We start from the raw sequence: 18240 nt of genomic DNA, 5'->3' as shown, positions 1-18240 counted from the left end.
TACCCTTTAGAAAAGATTAATAATCAACAGAGGTCCAAGCATAAAACCTTGAGCAGAACCAGACTTGTTATTGGACAGCCATGTGAGACAGTATGTGTTATAGTGCTCTCAGAGATCGAGAACATCCGGTGACCTGCAAGTCAGACATTCCATATTGTATGAATCTATCTGGTCTTTATTTCAGATACTTGCATTATGTGAAGACAACTTTTAAACAGAATATTTTTAAAAGTAGGGAAAGCCCAAAGTGTATGTACAAAGAGTGCATGATGGCTGAATCTTTAACAGCTTTGATTTCAGAGTCAAAACAGCGTGTACTACAGAAGCATTGATATTTTATTATTAACCCTTTTCCTTTTTTTATGACAAATGAAATACTCATAGTAAATAAAAGACCTAGGGAGGGAACAGACAAACCCTTTTTTTTTTTAAATCCCAGTGTTACAGTGCAGTTTAGTTTTAATCCACTGGGTGGGGCTGTCTCACTGATGGCTATGGTTTAGCCTTTGCTTCAGTTGCTGCACTACATGAGTGTATGCTCATAGGCATAAAATATAGGCAGATACTGTCTCTCCTTTTCTAATTAATTGTGAATCTATTTTACGACAAGTGACACATAACATATTTGAAAACTATGAATATAGTACCTAACTTCTCTGACCCATGAAACCAAAAGTTCTTCAATTTCATATTTTATTTGCAAACTACAGCGCTCTATATGGGCTTTTTTTTTTTTTTTTTTTTTTTAATGACGGCACTGCTGCAAATAGTGCTCAGTGAACAGTTTGTATAACATAGCAAAAAACCCAATACATTAGCTGGAATGCTGTGTGAATGAAATGAAACAGAGTGTGACATTAAGTGGGTTCTTAAAATAAGGAACATTCCCCTAAAAGAACAAATAGGCCTACTCCAGATGTTTTATGGGCTGAGAAATAAATAGATTATTGGGGAAAATAGAAAATACACTAGGTTAAAGAACTTATAGATGGATAGATAACTCATTGTCTGTCCCAACAAGGGTCAAACAATTGAGCATGCCATTTTGTCATCCTATTTACAGAGAAAAGAAATAGAATATATAGAACTTCTTTGTTAAATTTTCCCATTTGTATGCAGTATGTTTAACATAGACTGAACTCAGACACTGTCCTTGTCAAATTCACAAACAAAGTACATGGTAGGGCTGCACGCCACATCCGTCCACTCCCCAGAAGCCACCATCTCAACACAGTCCTCGTCATCATAGGCATTGTTGGGCTCTCCTTTCCTCCATTTGCTGAAAGTGGTCATGGGAGAGAGGTCGGCGTAGGTGAACACGCCTTCACGTTGCTGGTCATGGATCCCAATGTAGACCCTGTTTAGACCCGCTTCGGAAATGTACCCGCCGATGGCTGCGTTGGCTCCCTCATCTTTGGGCATGGCCATCTGCCCTCCCCTCGTCCGACAGTAGATCTCAGCGTCGGCGTAGCGTTTCTCCTCCTTCACCAACAGATACACCTTACTGTCTGTCTCTTTTATGCCAGCAACAGCTGCAGGGGAGGGCAGTGCTGAAAAATGAGCACTTGTATTTCTATAAACTTCACTTTGACATTCCCACCATGTGCAATTATATGATTATAGCAAGTGACATCAAAAGTACAGAGATAGAATGTTGCTTAGATGAATGCTTAGATCTTACCATTTTTTAAGAATTTCAGTTCAGAAGAGAGCTGGTCCACAATAATGTCCATTTCTCCGATCATCTTCCTGAGTGATGTGCACTCACACGGAACACCTGATGGGGCAAAAATGTGGAGGATTCACACACACACATACCACCAAACATTTTTGTATAATCCTGCAATAATTTATTCTACAATCTGAATCAAACAATCTCACCTGGATCTCCATTAGGGCCCCTTGGACCTGGATCACCCATGTAGCCCTTCACCCCTGAGATTTGATATGTAATTATTCATAAACATCACATAGGAACATACTGTAATATACTGCATGTTTCTGCATTTTTTTAAATTACCTTTCATTCCACTTGGGCCCACTTTTCCATAACGTCCCATTATGCCTTTCTGACCTTTAAAACCAGGTTGACCTGAAAAAAGTATATTATAGGGATTGTTTTGTTAATGTGTGATCTGCTTAAAAAAGGCACTGAGGTGGCTGTGGCTCAGTAGAATTGGTCGTCTCTCAACCGGAAGGTCGGGGGTTCGATCCCCAGCTCCTACAGCGGTGTATGAATGTGTATGAATGGTATTGGTTACTTCTGATAGTATGCATTTATCCATAATCTCTGTTTTTGTGTCTGAACAAATTAAAATATACCACATTAGCTTCCAGTATTCACCTTGGAAGATTAAATACAATTCTGGGTCTATGTAAGCTCCATAAAAAGTATGTCAACAGCCTCCACTCCTCATTAGGTTCTTCAGTAAACACTCGTTCACAGCAGTGGATTCCTCATATCATCTCTCCGCCAACCTCTCACCCCAATGTAAACACTAAGCCATCTCTGGATGGCTGGTGATGTAACAGCACATTATCAGCTCAAGAAATGTGATCTTTACCCCAGTTCTTTTAGTTTCAGGTTAGCGATAGTGCAGAGTGAGGGAATGCATACATTTGAGTGTGATGAATGTTTTTCAGTGCATAAGTATCAAAAACTTGTACCTGTCTCTCCAGCAGGTCCTACTCTTCCTGGACGCCCTGGTACTCCTTTTTGTCCCTTTTCTCCTGGCTCTCCTTTTTTTTTTGTTGCAGAAGATAGTAGAGGAAAAAAAAAAAGACATCATGAAGAAAGGGTCCCATTTTTCTTTCCTTTCTATGGTGTGTTTAAGAAAGTTTGCAGAATGCCTTTAAGTCCAGGGACCAGGATCTGAACAGTGCAGGACTCCTCTGCGAATTGCTGCCCATATGATGTCAGCACAGATATTAGTATCATGGGCAGTAACAGCTGCTTTCCTACCATCCTTCACATGGGCTGAGTGGTATGCTTTACTGGAGAAAGAAGATAAGAATATTCTGAATCATTTAAAAACAGTTCAAATTGACCCAGATGTCTGTTCTCTATTATTTTATATAAGAAACAAAGAGGTGGCTTCAGAAGTTCAAGTTTGTTTCAGTAGCACAGAAGTATTACAGCTCAATTCTGTTCTATATTTTTTGTACATTCAGCAGACAATACATTTGGTTTTTGCAATTTAACCGTTGCCCAATACAATGAGTGAACATCCTGTTTTGATAAAAAAACAATAAAAGCAACATTGTGCCAAAAAAAAAGACAGCTTTTTATGCTGAAAAACTTCTGGTAGATGCACACCTACACCACACATCGAAGCAAAAAATCCAAGTTCAAGAGAAAAATAATGTTTATCTGAGAATTCATACAGAACTTCTAGATGGATTATTGCTTGATTCAAAGGAAGCAACATCCATCAGACTATAGATCAGGTTATATTTTTCCGTTATAAACTTAGCAACACTGATATTAAAAAAATAAACCCCCTTAAAAAAACAGTGAGAAGATAGAGTATTCCAAAATCCGGATGGCCTACCAGTAGAGTTGTTTCAGCAAAGGAAGTAGAGCAATATTCGCCAGCTCGCATGGACTTGTAGGAGATTTGAACGCTGGTGGTCCTACAGAGACATTTCATGTTCCTCCACTGGCTCCACAGAATGTGTGTGATAGGAAATTTGTAAACAGTTTGCTGATAAAGTCTAAAGCAGCTCGGGCCTCATAGATAATTGGCTGGGAAAATAGTGAAGTGATTGACAGAGGAGGTGCCGGATAAATGCACTGACTCAACTTCAAACTCAGTCCACGAAGTAGAAAAGTTATTTAATGTGTCGACTTGTAATGGAATTGAATGGATAAAACAAACATTTTGATAATTGTATAGATTTATTCTAGGTATTTGTTTTGACACATAGCCCGCCTGTACTTTACCACAATTATGAAAAATGATTGTATTGAATGAACTTCAATGGGCAAAATTGGCTCAAAAAATTCAGCATAGATGATAATATAGCTTCAACTGCAAGCGATGGTTTATATAATATGATCGCAAATGACTTAATTCTCTTAAGGTATTCTGAAAATAGAAATGTGTAAAGCCTATTTCTGTATTCATACATAAATAAATTATGCAAGTTTAACCTAAATATTTAAATGAAAGGATGTAACTGTAAAATTTGATAAAATGTTGGCACATGCCTCTTCAAAAATCTTACCAAGACTTGAATCAAATTTTTATCATAATTTGAATTAGGTGTAGTTAAATGCTTAGAAACAGCACAGAGTCTGCCCTCAAGCCAAAGCTTCATTCTCCAACATTAAATGTACTTTATTTAATGCAAGAGTTATCGTATCAATCATGTTCATTTCATCTGAGGCTTGACTGCAAGATTTGTGTAATTCAATTTGTCAAAGAGCTCATCAAGTGAAGCATTAAGGATTTTACTTGACTACAATATTGATGCATGCTTGCACAGCATTTTTGCTGCCATCATTTCCCTGGAGTACACTGGTTCCTGATGATGATCATCTCTCTAGAGCATCTTGTCTATTCTCTTTTGCTCTGCCCTCATGTAAGCAAGTTAATTGGTTTGGGATTTGGTTCCTGATAAATAGATCTGTGTGTCCTCTTTGTAGCCACATGAGGGAGCCATTGTCCATAGAAGAGCAGTGCTTTGAGCACTGGTTTAGATTTTAAAAACTGCTGAGCATTTACTGGTACGTTCTCATTAAATAACATCAATTAGAATAAATGAGAGTATGGAATGCACAATAAGGATTTGAAGATTTATTCATAAAAGTTTGCAGGATCTAAAAACTAATACTATTTTCTGCATTAGTGGCTAATAAATATAACCATTTTTCAAAATATATTCTTTATACTGTATCCAATGTTTGCTTTATGGGTTATTTATGACGTCATGCAAATACTAACTGGGGCTTTAAATGTCATGTTAATGTTTACATGCTGTCATCTAGAGTCAGTAATCAGATACGGTCCAATACAGGAGTGTCAGATATCCTAATTAGATTTACAAACCCAGTGGCAGCTTTCAATGGAGGATTGGATGTCTCCTTCAAAAATCCCCCCAAAAGGTTTGGATTACCTGTCTATAAAGTATTCATGACTCTCAAGGCAACATTTGCTGTCTTTTCACTACAGCCAGAAACAAAGCGTCCGGGTACTTAATGTAACCTTCAACTAGTTTTATGATAAAATAAAATAAAAAGTATGGGTTGTAAAAGAAAAAGGGTCTTTAAACTGACATACTGAATAATATTTAAACATTCCATGAACAAAAAAAGTAACAACTGGGTCCAAGCAAAGTTTTATCAAAAACATTTCTTATCATTTTTTCTGTCTTTTTTTAAGATAGTTAGGCTACATGCTCTCTTTTTTCTAAGGATTCAATTAATTCATTAATTCTTCATGTAGTTAGCAGATGGATACATGACGTATTTGGATATATACAATTCAGATAAAATTAATACCTCTCCTCTGCTGCACTACAGAGGGTAATAGCCATTAAAAACTACCTGACATGGGGTCGTACGAGCAGTACTCCAACGCACCTTCATCAATACAGTAGTCTACGGTCGCAGTGACGTCACTGGGGCTCACCGGAGCGCGAGCACAGACTGTCATCCAGGCAGCTCGAAGCTCCGGTGGCCTTTCCTTCCTCGGGAAGAGAAAGAGCGAGGAAGTTGGACTACTTGCTACAGCTACACATCTGTATGAGGGACCTAACACTCACAAGCGTCGCCCTGAACATACATTTCACAGTTTAAAGGATACGAGTCGTAAGTACCGCATCTTTTGTCCAACTTTTGCATTTGTTTTTTTTGACCGAACAGCCAGTCAGGTAGTCAGGTTCAGAGATAGTTTTAAGTGCTTTGCAACAGCTCAACAGTCACGCTGATAGAGTGAGTGTTGTTTCTGTTGTATACTGTGTGTATGACTGTATAATTGAATTTGATACAATTTAATTAATAACAAGCCTTACCTGCATAGTGCACCTGCTCCTGCCAGACTCCCAAAGGAGTTATAATTACCTTTTTTTAAGTGGGTATGTACATTTAGGGGCTACTTGTACAAAAGAGGTCGATAAGGTCTAAATGTATTTATTAAGGATGTTGTTTAGAACATAGGTTACTCGCAAGATTACAGTATGATGGTAAATATTGTTGATTTTTTTTTGCCTTCATGAAATCATAAACGCTTTACTTAAGTTTGTTTATATAAGCTACATTATGTTTGTACTTTATTCAAGGGAACCTTATGACCACAGTCATTGTTTTCACTGTGTTTCTCTTTTGGTTGCTTAATTCTACCTTATCTGACATGTATTTATACACCTTAGCTAAATACGCCTCTTTAAAACCGAAAATCTATTCATCCTGTAGGCCTGTAATGTATAATACATTTTCCATGTCCCATTCGCCTGGCTGAGAACAGGAAACAAGAGGCAGGAAACAGGAGGCGTGCTTTTTGTGTCCCCCTTTAACTCTTTAACTGGTGTCCAGTCAAGTTTAGTTTTTCCTTTTCTCTGTTGTGTCTGTGTTTCTGTGGATATGTGTCAGGATCTCTTCTGCTTCACAAATGATCACTGACTTGTATTTGCTAAGCTTGGATCTCACCTCTCGCCTCCCATTCTGGATTAGGGTCAGACGCTAAGAGGATTGAGGCCTGCAGAGTCAAAGATACTCATCATGAGGGACAGGTCTTTGTTTGCCTACACTCGGTTATGCCTCTGTAGACTTTTAGGTTGAAGAACGTCTCCCTAAGAGATGAAACAGATTGTTTGGATGTCTTTGAAAGTAGAAGGAGAATCCCAAAGCTCCTGGTGCATTGAGCTGGGCTGTGTATAAGAAAGACAGATGTGTAGAACTGAGTTTGTTACAGACTAACGTGACAAAAAGCATGAACTTTGTCTTCATTGTAAAGTTCCAGTTTTAATCAAGATGTGTAGTTATTAAGGCTTTTGAATTGCATGTTGTTTTGAACCTATGTCCCCTGTGGCCTTGCAATAGTTATACTCTGAAGAAGGGAACCACGGATGAACAGAAGTTATCAGTCATCTAACAAAGGCATACAGTTGTTATGATACCAGCATTTTAAACTTTGATATACTTGTAAAAAAGACACACATCTGTAGCACAAAATAATAATCATAATCACCCATATTGGATAATTTCTTGCTTTTAATGACCAGCGTTTTTAAACAAACTTCTGCAAACTCTTTAAATAGTCACCTTCTCTACCCTCTGTTTGTGAGAGACATACATTTGGTAACATAACTTTAGCATCTTCATGAAATGCCAAAAGGACATGAGAAATGTCAGTATTTGCTGACCAATTTGGACCGACAACCGCTGCTCTCTTTCAGACTTCAAATCTTTGGTTCTTTTCAATAATATATCTCGTATAAAATTCAGAGGTTGTATCATTTTAAAACATATGCTATCAAAGTAAAAGTAAGTTAAAGATATCTGACAGGGAGATCGATCTATTCCTCCTCCTTTCCCTTTAAGTTAATGCTTATTTTGAAATGTGTTGAAAATTAGCATGCTGGGTCAACCCTACAGTTATAAAAAAAAATAACTATTCAAATGATCACCACCGGTACTTTGCATATAACATTAAATTAGTGTATACAAATGAATGCTGCAGAATCCCTTTTGTATATCAGCCTTCAGTGACTGGTTTACAAACCTCTGTGTGTAAACAAGACATGATCTGCATTCTAAATAAAAGGTTCAAGAAGCCTTAAGTATATTACTGAAGTAATTTTAAATAATAATGTAATAAATGTGCAATTCTAGATCAAAAAGATTGCATTTATAAGTAGTCATGAATATTTCTTCTCAGTGAATTGTTATGTTGTCCTCAATGGCAGGTCTTTGATGGGTCACATACCCCCTTGTTCTATTGTCAGCCCACACAGGGCGAAGATTTTTTGCTCCTATATTTTATAGGCCATGTAACCATAAACTGAGACAACTGCATCCCTTATATTACATTCATTGTTCATGGAGAAAATGATAACATCCAGCCCTGATTTGCATTTGGAATGAGCTCCAGTGAAGTCATTTACTTTAGATAAGATAGATGGCATTGTTTTGTTTCTGTATACTTATATATTATATATGTTAGATGCAATGTGATTGCATTTGATTAATTGTTTTTTTTTCAACTTTCACTTTTATCTACATTTTTTAATAAGTTATCCATTTTAGCCTGAACTTCTCCGAGTGACTGGAAATATGTTGTGTATTGTGTATTGGCCAAATGTAGGTTTATGGACCATATCACATGATCTTCAAGATGTAGCAGTAAAAGTCTGGTCTGATTGCTCTCACTTGTACTTTTATCAGTGAAAGTGCAAACATGAAAGGTATCTCTTGTTCAGCGAAAAAGGAAATGGGTTGTCTTGGCTTGCAAATAAGTTCTTATGGAACACCACAGAATCACATATTTAGAAAAGCTCTTCAATGTATTGTTTCGTTACAACTTATCCGTAGATATAGTGATCATAAATGTTAAATGATGGAACATCATGCATAAGACATGCATTAACTACGGTAGGTTCAAAAGAGACCATCTCTTGTCTTTTTTTCTGTGTTGGATAAGCCATTGCCCATTGAATTGATGTTCCTGTTAAACTTTAGTCCTTTTGGAACGCTGTATCAGCAACTTGCAGCACCTATCCTTTCCTTGACCCAAATCTCTAAAGCTAATTGGATACTCAAGCATACCAATCCGTACGTTTTACTTGCAGAACCCGTTACATGTTGTATTAAATGCCAAAGAACTGTTAACATGTAAAAACTCACATTTGACTGAAGATGCTCTAAAACAAAAGATTTAGATGGAACTTGTTCTTCACAGTTGGTAATGTTTTTGTCTTCCAAATTATACCCAGATGGTTGGTGACTTAGGAATCTTAAATCAATTTAAGGCTTTGAAATTGGCTTATTTTGGGCTTTAGTTGTGTAACACAGTTTTTGGTTCATCTTCTTTAGCTCGTACACTGAAGAGTCCGGACATACTCCAACAGACCTGAGATCTTTTGTCTTCCTGGGTAGTTTATGTCAGGTCACTGGGGGTTGTGTCGTCTCGCTAGAGATTGCAAGAATCCCTCAGGTGACAACTCCAGTCTAGGCCCAGTTGAAAATCCGCTCTTACAAGATCAGGAGGTGAAGTAACAAGTTAATGAAAAGCGAAGCAGACAGCAGCAGTGGGTCAGGTCCCAATCAAATCTTGCAGACGGCAGAGTAATGCCAAAGTAGATCAGTTATTTCACACACTATTCTATCAATAATTTCTACTATTTAATAAGGCACTGTGTCAAATAAAAAATATTTACCTACAACATTATTTCAAGAGATTAAATGACTGGTAAGGTTATGTTAGGAGTGTTAAATGTTTTGAAGGGATGCATGAAAATGCAAATTATTATCAGTTGCTTAAAAAAACATTCAGCAACACTGAAAAATTGGCCTAAAAGGAAATGAATTAGTTGTTACAGCACATTTCTCTCTTTGCTAAGACTGATTCCAAAACCTAGACTTGAGCATCGATCTATACTGAGTATTTGCTCTGATACCACAGGGCCATTAAACACATATAATTGTTGAAAAACCACTGATTACTTACATTTTGCTAGGTTTGATCATTGATTGTAAGTAAAGATGGGGAATGCTTCTTCACTTCCTCCTATTGTACAAAAAATGAAGTCATTGAAACTACCGCCTGTGATGGGTACTGATATATTGCACTGGTTACTTCACTCGGAGCTAGAGTTGAATGTTAGAGACCGACAAATGGATCATAAAAATAGATTTTACTATAATTAAAGAAGCCATGTAATGTGTATTTTAATTTTACAGTATGAGCCATGTCCCAACAATTAACATGGAGGAGGCTTATGACCTATTCTGCATGCAGTCAGTCGTGGAGCTCCAAATGTTTTGGTTTCAATTTCGGGCTCTGTCATGTTGTCCATCTTTTTATACTGTCTATGTCTTTGACTAACATTATACCTTGAACTAGCACTGCACTGCAGTTGTTTCTCACAAGATAATTTACCTGAATCATTTGATATTCGAGGGGGCTAATACATTGTTTCAGGTGATTAGTGCATTAACTGGCATACATGTAGAACCCTAGTGTAGGGAGTAATACAGGGTATAATCTTTCCTCTGTTGTTACATCACTGAACTTCAACTTTTGTTTGTCAGTTGTGATGGAAAGAGGAACTGTGTAACTATACAAACCTTGGGGAGCAGGCAATGGGACCAGTTTGTTTGAAGTACACCAGTGAAAATGCAAAACTGTACACACTAATTTGCATACATATTTTATAAAACATGTGTGCTTTCTTCCCCTTTTTTGTCTCCTAGTAGTGTGGTCGTGCTGACCGGAGGTAAACCATGGAGGATGGGAAGCCAGTTTGGGCGCCCCACCCCACCGATGGGTTCCAGCTGGGCATGATCGTTGACATAGGAGCCGACACGCTTACCATAGAGCCACTGAACCAGAAGGGCAAGGTGGGTCATCACACTCAGACACACACTTAGACACACACTCACCCTAGCTTTCCACTTACAGGCAAAGTCCAACTTGAATAATGGGTGAAGGTCTCATGCTAGTTCTCCTTTCCGTTGGGTCTGCAAATTCATGGGAGAATTGCACATTCATTAACTGGGTCACATACTTACCATCTTGTTTGCCCAAAAAATCCCAGGAGAGTCCATGCAACAGACACAAATAATAAGTGCACAAGACTTTGTGAGGACTTCTAATGTGAGAAATGAAAGGGCATGTTTCCTGTAATTTCCTCTTACTTGTTTTAAAGTGTGATTTCAGGTAGAAAGGCGTCAGCTTAACAATGTGTAAAATTCGAGAAACATGAGAGACCGCATGTTCAGAGGCATGAATAAATAAAGAGAGCAGCAGCAGGTGTGCTGATAGTGTTGCCTGGCGGGAGAGCTTCTCATTAGGAGGTAAAAGCCACCTGTTACACCTGAGCCGTCGCATGTCCCCAACAGCAAGCAGGCCTCTGATGTTTACAACTAAGTGTACTCTGAATTTGTTTAGTTTGAAGGGTTTTCATGGCAGATAACATATAGACCTTTCTCACCTGTGACATTTTGGCTTGCTACAGAAGTAAAAATGGACAGGTGTCATTCAAATAAAGGAGAATGGTACGTAACGAACTCAGTCAATCATGGCAGTATTGCAATCATCCAGCATGCACAATACCCGGACCCTGAGGCAGGAGCAACTAAATCCAACCATCTTTTTGAATAATTCATTTGAGTATTTTTCCCTATGTTTGACCCATTGATACACACCAATATTTTGTCCATTAAAGAAGCATATTAAAGTGTTCCAGTAAGTAATGCCATTGACTCTGCATGCACAATAACAGCTAAACGAAATATATCCATTCATAATGTCAAACAGAACACCTGAGGTGTCTATTACCAGGTCTGATATCTTCTGGTTCCTCTAAATCATGTGTTTCAAACAGCTTTGTGTCTTTCTGGTTTTAAAAAAAAAAGTCAATTATTAGTATGAATTCCTTGCACTTTCCTAGAAAAAATCTTTATCTTTATCACTCTACAGGGGTTACAATTAAATATATTGTTTTATTGTAAGCAGCAGGCTATATTCCGATTTAACAAATACGATAAAAAATGAAATTGGAACTCCTTCATTCTGATCTCAGCATGTCACCAGTTGCGTGCTGAATCAAAGTTGCATTGAAAATTAGCAATTATCTCAAGCTACTGACAGACAAATGCATACTATTAACACTCTGCACCACTCTAAATGACTCATGAAGATACACATTTATAGCTACACTTCACTGAGTTTAAAGTGAATCTCATTTGAAGTAGTTGTGAGTTTGGAATGAACAGAGGCATAAACTTAGCCTCATTCACTATGTGGATGAAAGGCTCATTGAGAGCCTGTTTTTACTGCGGCGTGGAGCTCATTAGTGCCTCAGCACAACACAACCCTCAGCATGGCCGCCTCTTCTTCTTTGTCATTTTTATTGGTTCGACATCTCTCACATTATTATTATTATTATTGTGTCCAGAAATGAGCCCTGGCACACAAAGCTGTTTCTGTTTATGCTGCCAGCCTCTTTGTGGTAATAAATCATGCATCACAGCACACACTGAGACAAAATTACACATGCAAGCATTTGTCTTATGTGGGGAGTTTATGAATGACTAAACAAATGATCAACATTTGAAAAATCAGCTTCACTGATGTCACTTGCTTTGTTTTTAGAGGCACCATTTATCTATTTACTGGGCCTGTTTCAATGCCAGCAGTAGAATTTGGTTAATTCTAATACGTCATTGAATTTACTGGTTCCTACAAGTTCAGCTCAGACATTGTACCGCACACACCCACCTCATACACTTACTCACTCAGGTGTTCAGATCCAGTTGCTCCCCCACCAAATTATTCATTACCCTGCCATGTCTGCCCTTGTTTCTCTCACAGCCGGCTTGTTCCATTGACTTTATTTCCATTAACTCAGTCTCCTAAAACAATAGTCTGAGAATATCAGTAGCTAACTTAGGATGGGAACATGTCACACCAAACATTTACATGACTGTGATCTTTAAGCATGATGAATGAGTCATGTTTGTGCATGCTTGCTTAGCTTTTATGATGTCTAATTTGTTTACCTGTTTTTGGATGCTAATCAACCTCTGTTTTGTCTCATAAGCTTTTTAGAGAACATGTGGCAAACAATGATTTATCCTGTATATAAAGTTGGCAAGGATAAGAAGAGAGAAATTGTCACTTGGCGCATGTTTGTTTGTCCAGAATATGTCATGCTCTGACTTCATAATGAAAACTCTTGCGTTACAGACCTTTCTCGCTCCGATGAGCCAAGTCTTTCCAGCAGAAGATGATGTAAACAAACTTGTAGATGACAACTGTAAGTGGACTTCCGATTCAGTTATGACAAAACAAATTTAAGGCTTTTTTGTAGCAAGGGCCATTTTCTAAAACATAACTCAATTTTGTCTTGTTATTGTTTCTGTTTTCAGGTTCACTGATGTACTTGAATGAAGCCACTCTTCTCAACAACGTCAGAGTGCGGTACAATAAAGACCACATCTATGTAAGTTTTCTTTATCTGAATTACTCTGCATTCTCACAACTCTAAATCCTTTTGTTAGCTGCTGTTGCAGTCGTTAAAAGTCACATTTATCCGTTTGCATAATAAGGAGAAACAGCAACAGGTTTTAGGACAGACGGAGAGAGGATACTTATCCTCTTCTCCCTGGGGGGAAAGTAGCAGGTGGTAAAGAGGGAAGGCAGGCTAGAAAAGGGTCACAAAGTCAGAGTTGCAAACCCAATCCTGATCCCAACACTCACTAAGGAAATAAGGGACAGCTGGTAGATAAGAAAAGCAAGACAGGGCGACATGTTAAGGTGTGTCACTTAGACTTGACTTAGCTCGTTTTCCTCTCTGTTGTCTCCTATTAGTTAATAATTGATGTGTTTTTTGATATTCTGTTAATGTAATGACACTAATCATACCTGTATGTATGTCTCTTGCAGACTTATGTGGCCAACATCTTGATAGCTGTGAATCCTTACAATGACATCCCCAAACTCTATGGAGCTGAATCTCTAAAGTCGTACAGGGGGAAGTCCCTCGGAACTCTGCCCCCTCATGTGTACGCTATCGGTAAGAGCCCATACCTTCTAATCACTGATGAATAATACTGCAATCTCGAATTAGAAACTGAACTTAAAAAGAGTAACGGTTATACTTGGAACATAATAAAAAGTAATAAGAAGGGCGCCACATGGCCTAGCAGTAAGGTCGTGCCTCATGTATGGAGGATCTAGTCCTCCAAGCCGGCGACCCGGGTTCAAGTCCGACCCACTGTGACAAAGAATGAAGTATACATACTCAACAACACCAACATCATCAGTTAGTTTATAAAGGGCAGTGTGTCCTTACATTGCCACATTATTCCAGTAGCTGGTGTTCCAATGTGGATCCAAGTTTGTTACATACAAGAGAAACTTGTTGCATATTGTGGATACCTTTCAAATACGAAATATAGAGTCATTTAATGTGTTATCTTTTAGGAGGGATTTTCTCTGAATGCTGCTGTGACTGTGTTTGTTCCTGATTGTTGTCTTTGCTTCGTTCAAAGACTCGGCAGGCTGTGAAACTGAATTGCCCTTCTGGGATTAATTAAAAAGTTGTCTGAATCAGAATCGGAATCAAATTGGCATCCTTTGTAGCAGCTCAACCACTACATTTTTGCAAAGCTTTATTAAACATAATATGACCATCATATGATAATCTTTTTTATGTTTTAGCTGACAAAGCGTACAGGGACATGAAGGTCCTCAAGATGAGCCAATCCATCATCGTCTCTGGTGAATCTGGCGCTGGAAAGACTGAAAACACCAAGTTTGTTCTGAGGTATGAGCAACACATGATTTAGGCTGTGTCCATGCTTTTTACTTCCTGTCCTTCATCTTCACTAGATACTGTGCGTTCACATGACATAAAGTCGTGTTCAAATTGGTCAAAACAGCCTTTAGTTCTTCATTATTGTCAATGCAAAGAAAACATCTGTTGAGCAGCTGCAGCAGCTCTGCAAGCGAAAGCTTCTGTTGAAATCTTTACTGTTTGACTTGTTGATTTGGTTTTGGTGAGTGTGTTTGAAGTGATTTAATCCTCTTGTGATTTACTTTATATACTTATCATTGTTGATGTCATTGGTATCTAATATCCTCCTCATCCTGCAGATATCTCACCACAACGTATGGAAGTGGCCAAGATATTGACGAGAGAATTGTAGAAGGTATTCTTTCACATTTATAAGACATGAAAAACATCAAATACTATTAATAAAGATATATATTAATGTTGTGAGTTTAGTTTAATCCTTATTGTTTTTGTTCCATTTCGAATATTAGCCAATCCCCTCCTTGAAGCCTTTGGGAATGCAAAAACAGTCCGGAATAATAACAGCAGTCGCTTCGGGAAATTTGTAGAAATCCACTTCAATGAAAAGGTAATCAGGGATCACTGATTCAATTCTGGATTGGTCTATAAGCAGCTGTGTGTCCAGCAAGATTTGTAAAACGTGATTCTTCTCCTTTGACACCAGAATGCAGTTGTGGGAGGATTTGTGTCGCATTACCTGCTGGAGAAATCAAGGATTTGCATGCAAAGTAGCGAAGAACGGAACTACCACATCTTCTACAGGCTGTGTGCAGGGGCGTCCGATGACATAAAGAAGAGGCTGCACCTGGACTCTCCAGACAGCTTCAGGGTCAGTGGGCTTAGAGAGATGCAGTCTGCCGGATCAATATCTCTCAGTAAAGAGACATTAGAGAAACAGAAATCAGCATTTTGAAGCTAATTTCACTTGGAGTTATTTTGTTCTGTGAAAGCCAACTGGATGTCACATTCATTTCTTTTTATCTTTCAGTCCTCCCAGGGATTTTCAATCCCCTCAAACAAAATATTTTACAATTGAAATCCTTCTTTCAAATACAATCATAAACCCAGCACTTGCAAAGTCAGAGACCATAAAGGTGTTTTCCCCGGCCCTTGTTTTCTCCACACCGAGTGGAACAACAAGCAGCTCAAGCTGTTCCTTTAGATGTTTATCACGCTGTCATTACGTATCAGGTCCCTGAGGTGACACCCACATCAACAGAGGCAATTACTTCATGTGATTCACCACTAGTCAGCTGTGGAGCAATATCAGAAGACAGCAAAGTGAATCTTATAGATACTGAAAAAAATAGATTGTAATGTATTAAAATACTAATTATGTTTGAATATTATTAAGCTAATTCTTCTCTATTACAGTACCTGAACCGGGGATGCACCAGATACTTTGCCAGTAAAGACTCTGATAAACAGATCATGCAGAACAGGAAGAGTCCAGAGGTAATGTGATGATCGGTCTTCACTCAATCTCAATCGATCTTTATTTGTATACCGCCGATTCACAACAAATGTAATCTCAACACACTTTACGAAAAGCAGGTATAAAACCGTACTCTGTCACTCCAATGCAGTACATTCTTTATCTGGACACACAACATTAGTATGAGAACATTACATGTCAAAGAGCAAAGGCAGTGACATGGTGTTAATTCTTTCATAGTCATCTGCCTTTGCACTGAAAGTTTCTAGATTTAATTGATTGATTGATTATTTTTAGATGTTCCAGTCCTGCTTTTTACCTGTTCTTTTTAAACTAGAAGTATCTCATTGGTCCATTTCCTGTCATTGTTTTTGAGTGTTTTATTTTAGAATTTGAAAATGTAAACATTATCTTATGTAGATCCTGTATAAAAACGGAAAGCATCTCTGGTATTGATAAGGGTGTGCTCATAGAATCAATAAACAGCACCTAAGTAGTGGAAGTTTATGTAAGCTGTGAGGTTGTTAAGAACATTACGAGTTAATATGTTGCTAATGAAATCATTGTACGTCTGCCTGTCCTTCCTCATGTCTGTTATGTAGGACAATAAGGTGAATCTCCCTTCTCTTAACACAGCTTTGTGCTTCCTGCCCTGATCCTGTTTGTTTCCTGACGTAAACTCTGACACGCTCAGGTTTACGTGCTGCTGTGTGTAGTCCAAACAGGAAATCAGAGTGCATGCTTCCTTTTTTCCCCGCATGTGTCTGTAGAGCTTGTGTCGGGTTGGGGCTGTTTGATGCTTGAATAGAAATGTACTAAGTGTGTTTGCTTATTCAAGTCGTATGATACAAGGCTGCATAATTATTCTATAATTCCCCGGGTTAATGAAGCAGAATTGTAGTAAGAAGATCAACTTTATTAACAAATTAGACCGATGAAGGCCACAAGCTGAAACGACCTCTATAATTCCTCGGGTTCACAGTTAATATTTGTTTATAAGACATCGCTCAGTAGAGGGACCCTTGAGTGATCTTCTCTCTAACTGTATATTCTACATAAATAATTAATTATGCAGCCCTTGTTCATTACACATCTATACTGCTATTGCCACGTTCTTCTGATGTCTTCATCCCTGAGTTATCCCTAGATTCTTTGTTTTGTCTGATTTTTGTTTGACAAATACAGTTTGTTTGAGGGCATATAACAAACTGTAGCAGAGCAGCCATAGTTGGTAGCATGCTGTGCTTGCAGTGTGATGGTGGAGGTTCTTTGAACACATTCATGTTGAATATTTTTGAAGTCTATCAAAGTTAAGTGTGGGCTAAATCATTAAAACGCTCTCTCGTGCTGTAGCATCTGAAGGTGGGCGCTCTGAAGGATCCTCTTCTGGACGACCAAGGAGACTTCAACAGGATGTGTGGGGCCATGAAGAAGATCGGTCTGGATGACACTGAGAAGCTGGACCTGTTCAGGGTGGTCGCTGGTGTTCTGCATCTTGGCAACATTGACTTTGAGGAAACAGGGAGCTCCTCAGGTCAGTACGATGCTGTAACAACTAATCATTTTAAATCTTTTTTAAAAATTAAAAATAAACTGCTACAGAGATAGATTTCTCTGTCTCCCTGTTTCTGGCTTATCGTCTCTACAGTCAAAGTCTCTGTGGGTTCAATAAGTAAACCTGCACAATGGAAAATAAATGATCTTGCACTTCTTAAGAACTAAATGTTATATGATGGGGAATGTTTCAGGTGGTTGTGTCCTGAAGAATCAGTCCGGTCAGACTCTGGAGTACTGCGCTGATCTGCTCGGCCTGGACAAGGATGATTTGCGTGTCAGTCTCACAACCAGAGTCATGCTCACAACAGCAGGGGGCGCCAAAGGAACAGTTATCAAGTAAGCATTGAATTCACTGATCCCTGTGCAACTTCTTTTAAAAAAATGTTTTTGTTGAGACAACACGATCCTCTTACTTTACTCAGTGGTCACAGTTGCTGTTGGCGGGATAATTTAATCTTGTAACAGGTGCAGAGAGTTGATGCAATGTCTTAAACTACCTAATAATACTGGACAGAGATAAACCAAGTATAATTTAACTGATGTAGGCAGAAACAAAGCTGTTGTTGTTTACATTAAGAGGAAATATTTAGAGATCTCTTTTGTGTAAAATGATGAGATTAAATACTATCATTTAAAATAGCCTTTTTTTTCCACGACCTTAAGCTTTCTACTATTTCTTGAGGGGATATTTTTCATAGTTACACTTCACTGCATAAAATGTGGTG

General features: G+C 38.3%; 2 protein-coding genes across 5 annotated transcripts in view; one reads left to right on the top strand and one right to left on the bottom strand.

Moving 5' to 3' along the window:
* Window positions 1–318: 318 nt before the first annotated feature.
* On the bottom strand, window positions 319–3690 carry colec11 (collectin sub-family member 11). Of its 2 annotated transcripts, none has more exons than XM_065947738.1 (7): window positions 3552–3690; window positions 2851–2994; window positions 2668–2739; window positions 2021–2092; window positions 1882–1935; window positions 1682–1777; window positions 319–1550 (listed from the first exon to the last, which is right to left on the bottom strand). In XM_065947738.1, exons 2-7 carry the CDS (start codon window positions 2963–2965, stop codon window positions 1141–1143), a joined length of 819 nt encoding a protein of 272 aa, XP_065803810.1. In that variant the 5' UTR covers window positions 2966–2994; window positions 3552–3690; the 3' UTR covers window positions 319–1140. The 2 variants fall into 2 exon arrangements, with proteins under 2 accessions (XP_065803810.1, XP_065803811.1); XM_065947739.1 differs by having other exon boundaries at window positions 319–1532.
* A 1949-nt stretch (window positions 3691–5639) lies between these two features.
* myo6b (myosin VIb) overlaps window positions 5640–18240 on the top strand; it is a 33216-nt gene continuing 20615 nt past the window's right edge. For 2 of the 3 annotated variants that reach the window (XM_020640735.3, XM_020640733.3), the window contains exons 1-12: window positions 5640–5812; window positions 10415–10561; window positions 12912–12981; window positions 13094–13167; window positions 13611–13740; window positions 14388–14493; window positions 14823–14878; window positions 14994–15091; window positions 15188–15352; window positions 15898–15978; window positions 17312–17492; window positions 17707–17851. In XM_020640735.3, coding sequence (XP_020496391.2) covers window positions 10445–10561; window positions 12912–12981; window positions 13094–13167; window positions 13611–13740; window positions 14388–14493; window positions 14823–14878; window positions 14994–15091; window positions 15188–15352; window positions 15898–15978; window positions 17312–17492; window positions 17707–17851 — 1223 coding nt within the window. In that variant the 5' untranslated portion in view covers window positions 5640–5812; window positions 10415–10444. The remainder of the gene's footprint in view (window positions 5813–10414; window positions 10562–12911; window positions 12982–13093; window positions 13168–13610; window positions 13741–14387; window positions 14494–14822; window positions 14879–14993; window positions 15092–15187; window positions 15353–15897; window positions 15979–17311; window positions 17493–17706; window positions 17852–18240) is intronic. The other variant, XM_065966597.1, reaches the window with a different exon arrangement.

The sequence above is a fragment of the Labrus bergylta genome, chromosome 18 (genome assembly GCF_963930695.1).
Source record: "Labrus bergylta chromosome 18, fLabBer1.1, whole genome shotgun sequence".
NCBI lineage: Eukaryota > Metazoa > Chordata > Actinopteri > Labriformes > Labridae > Labrus > Labrus bergylta.
Note: the sequence above shows the minus strand (reverse complement) of the source record. Positions and strands in the feature narration are given on the sequence as shown.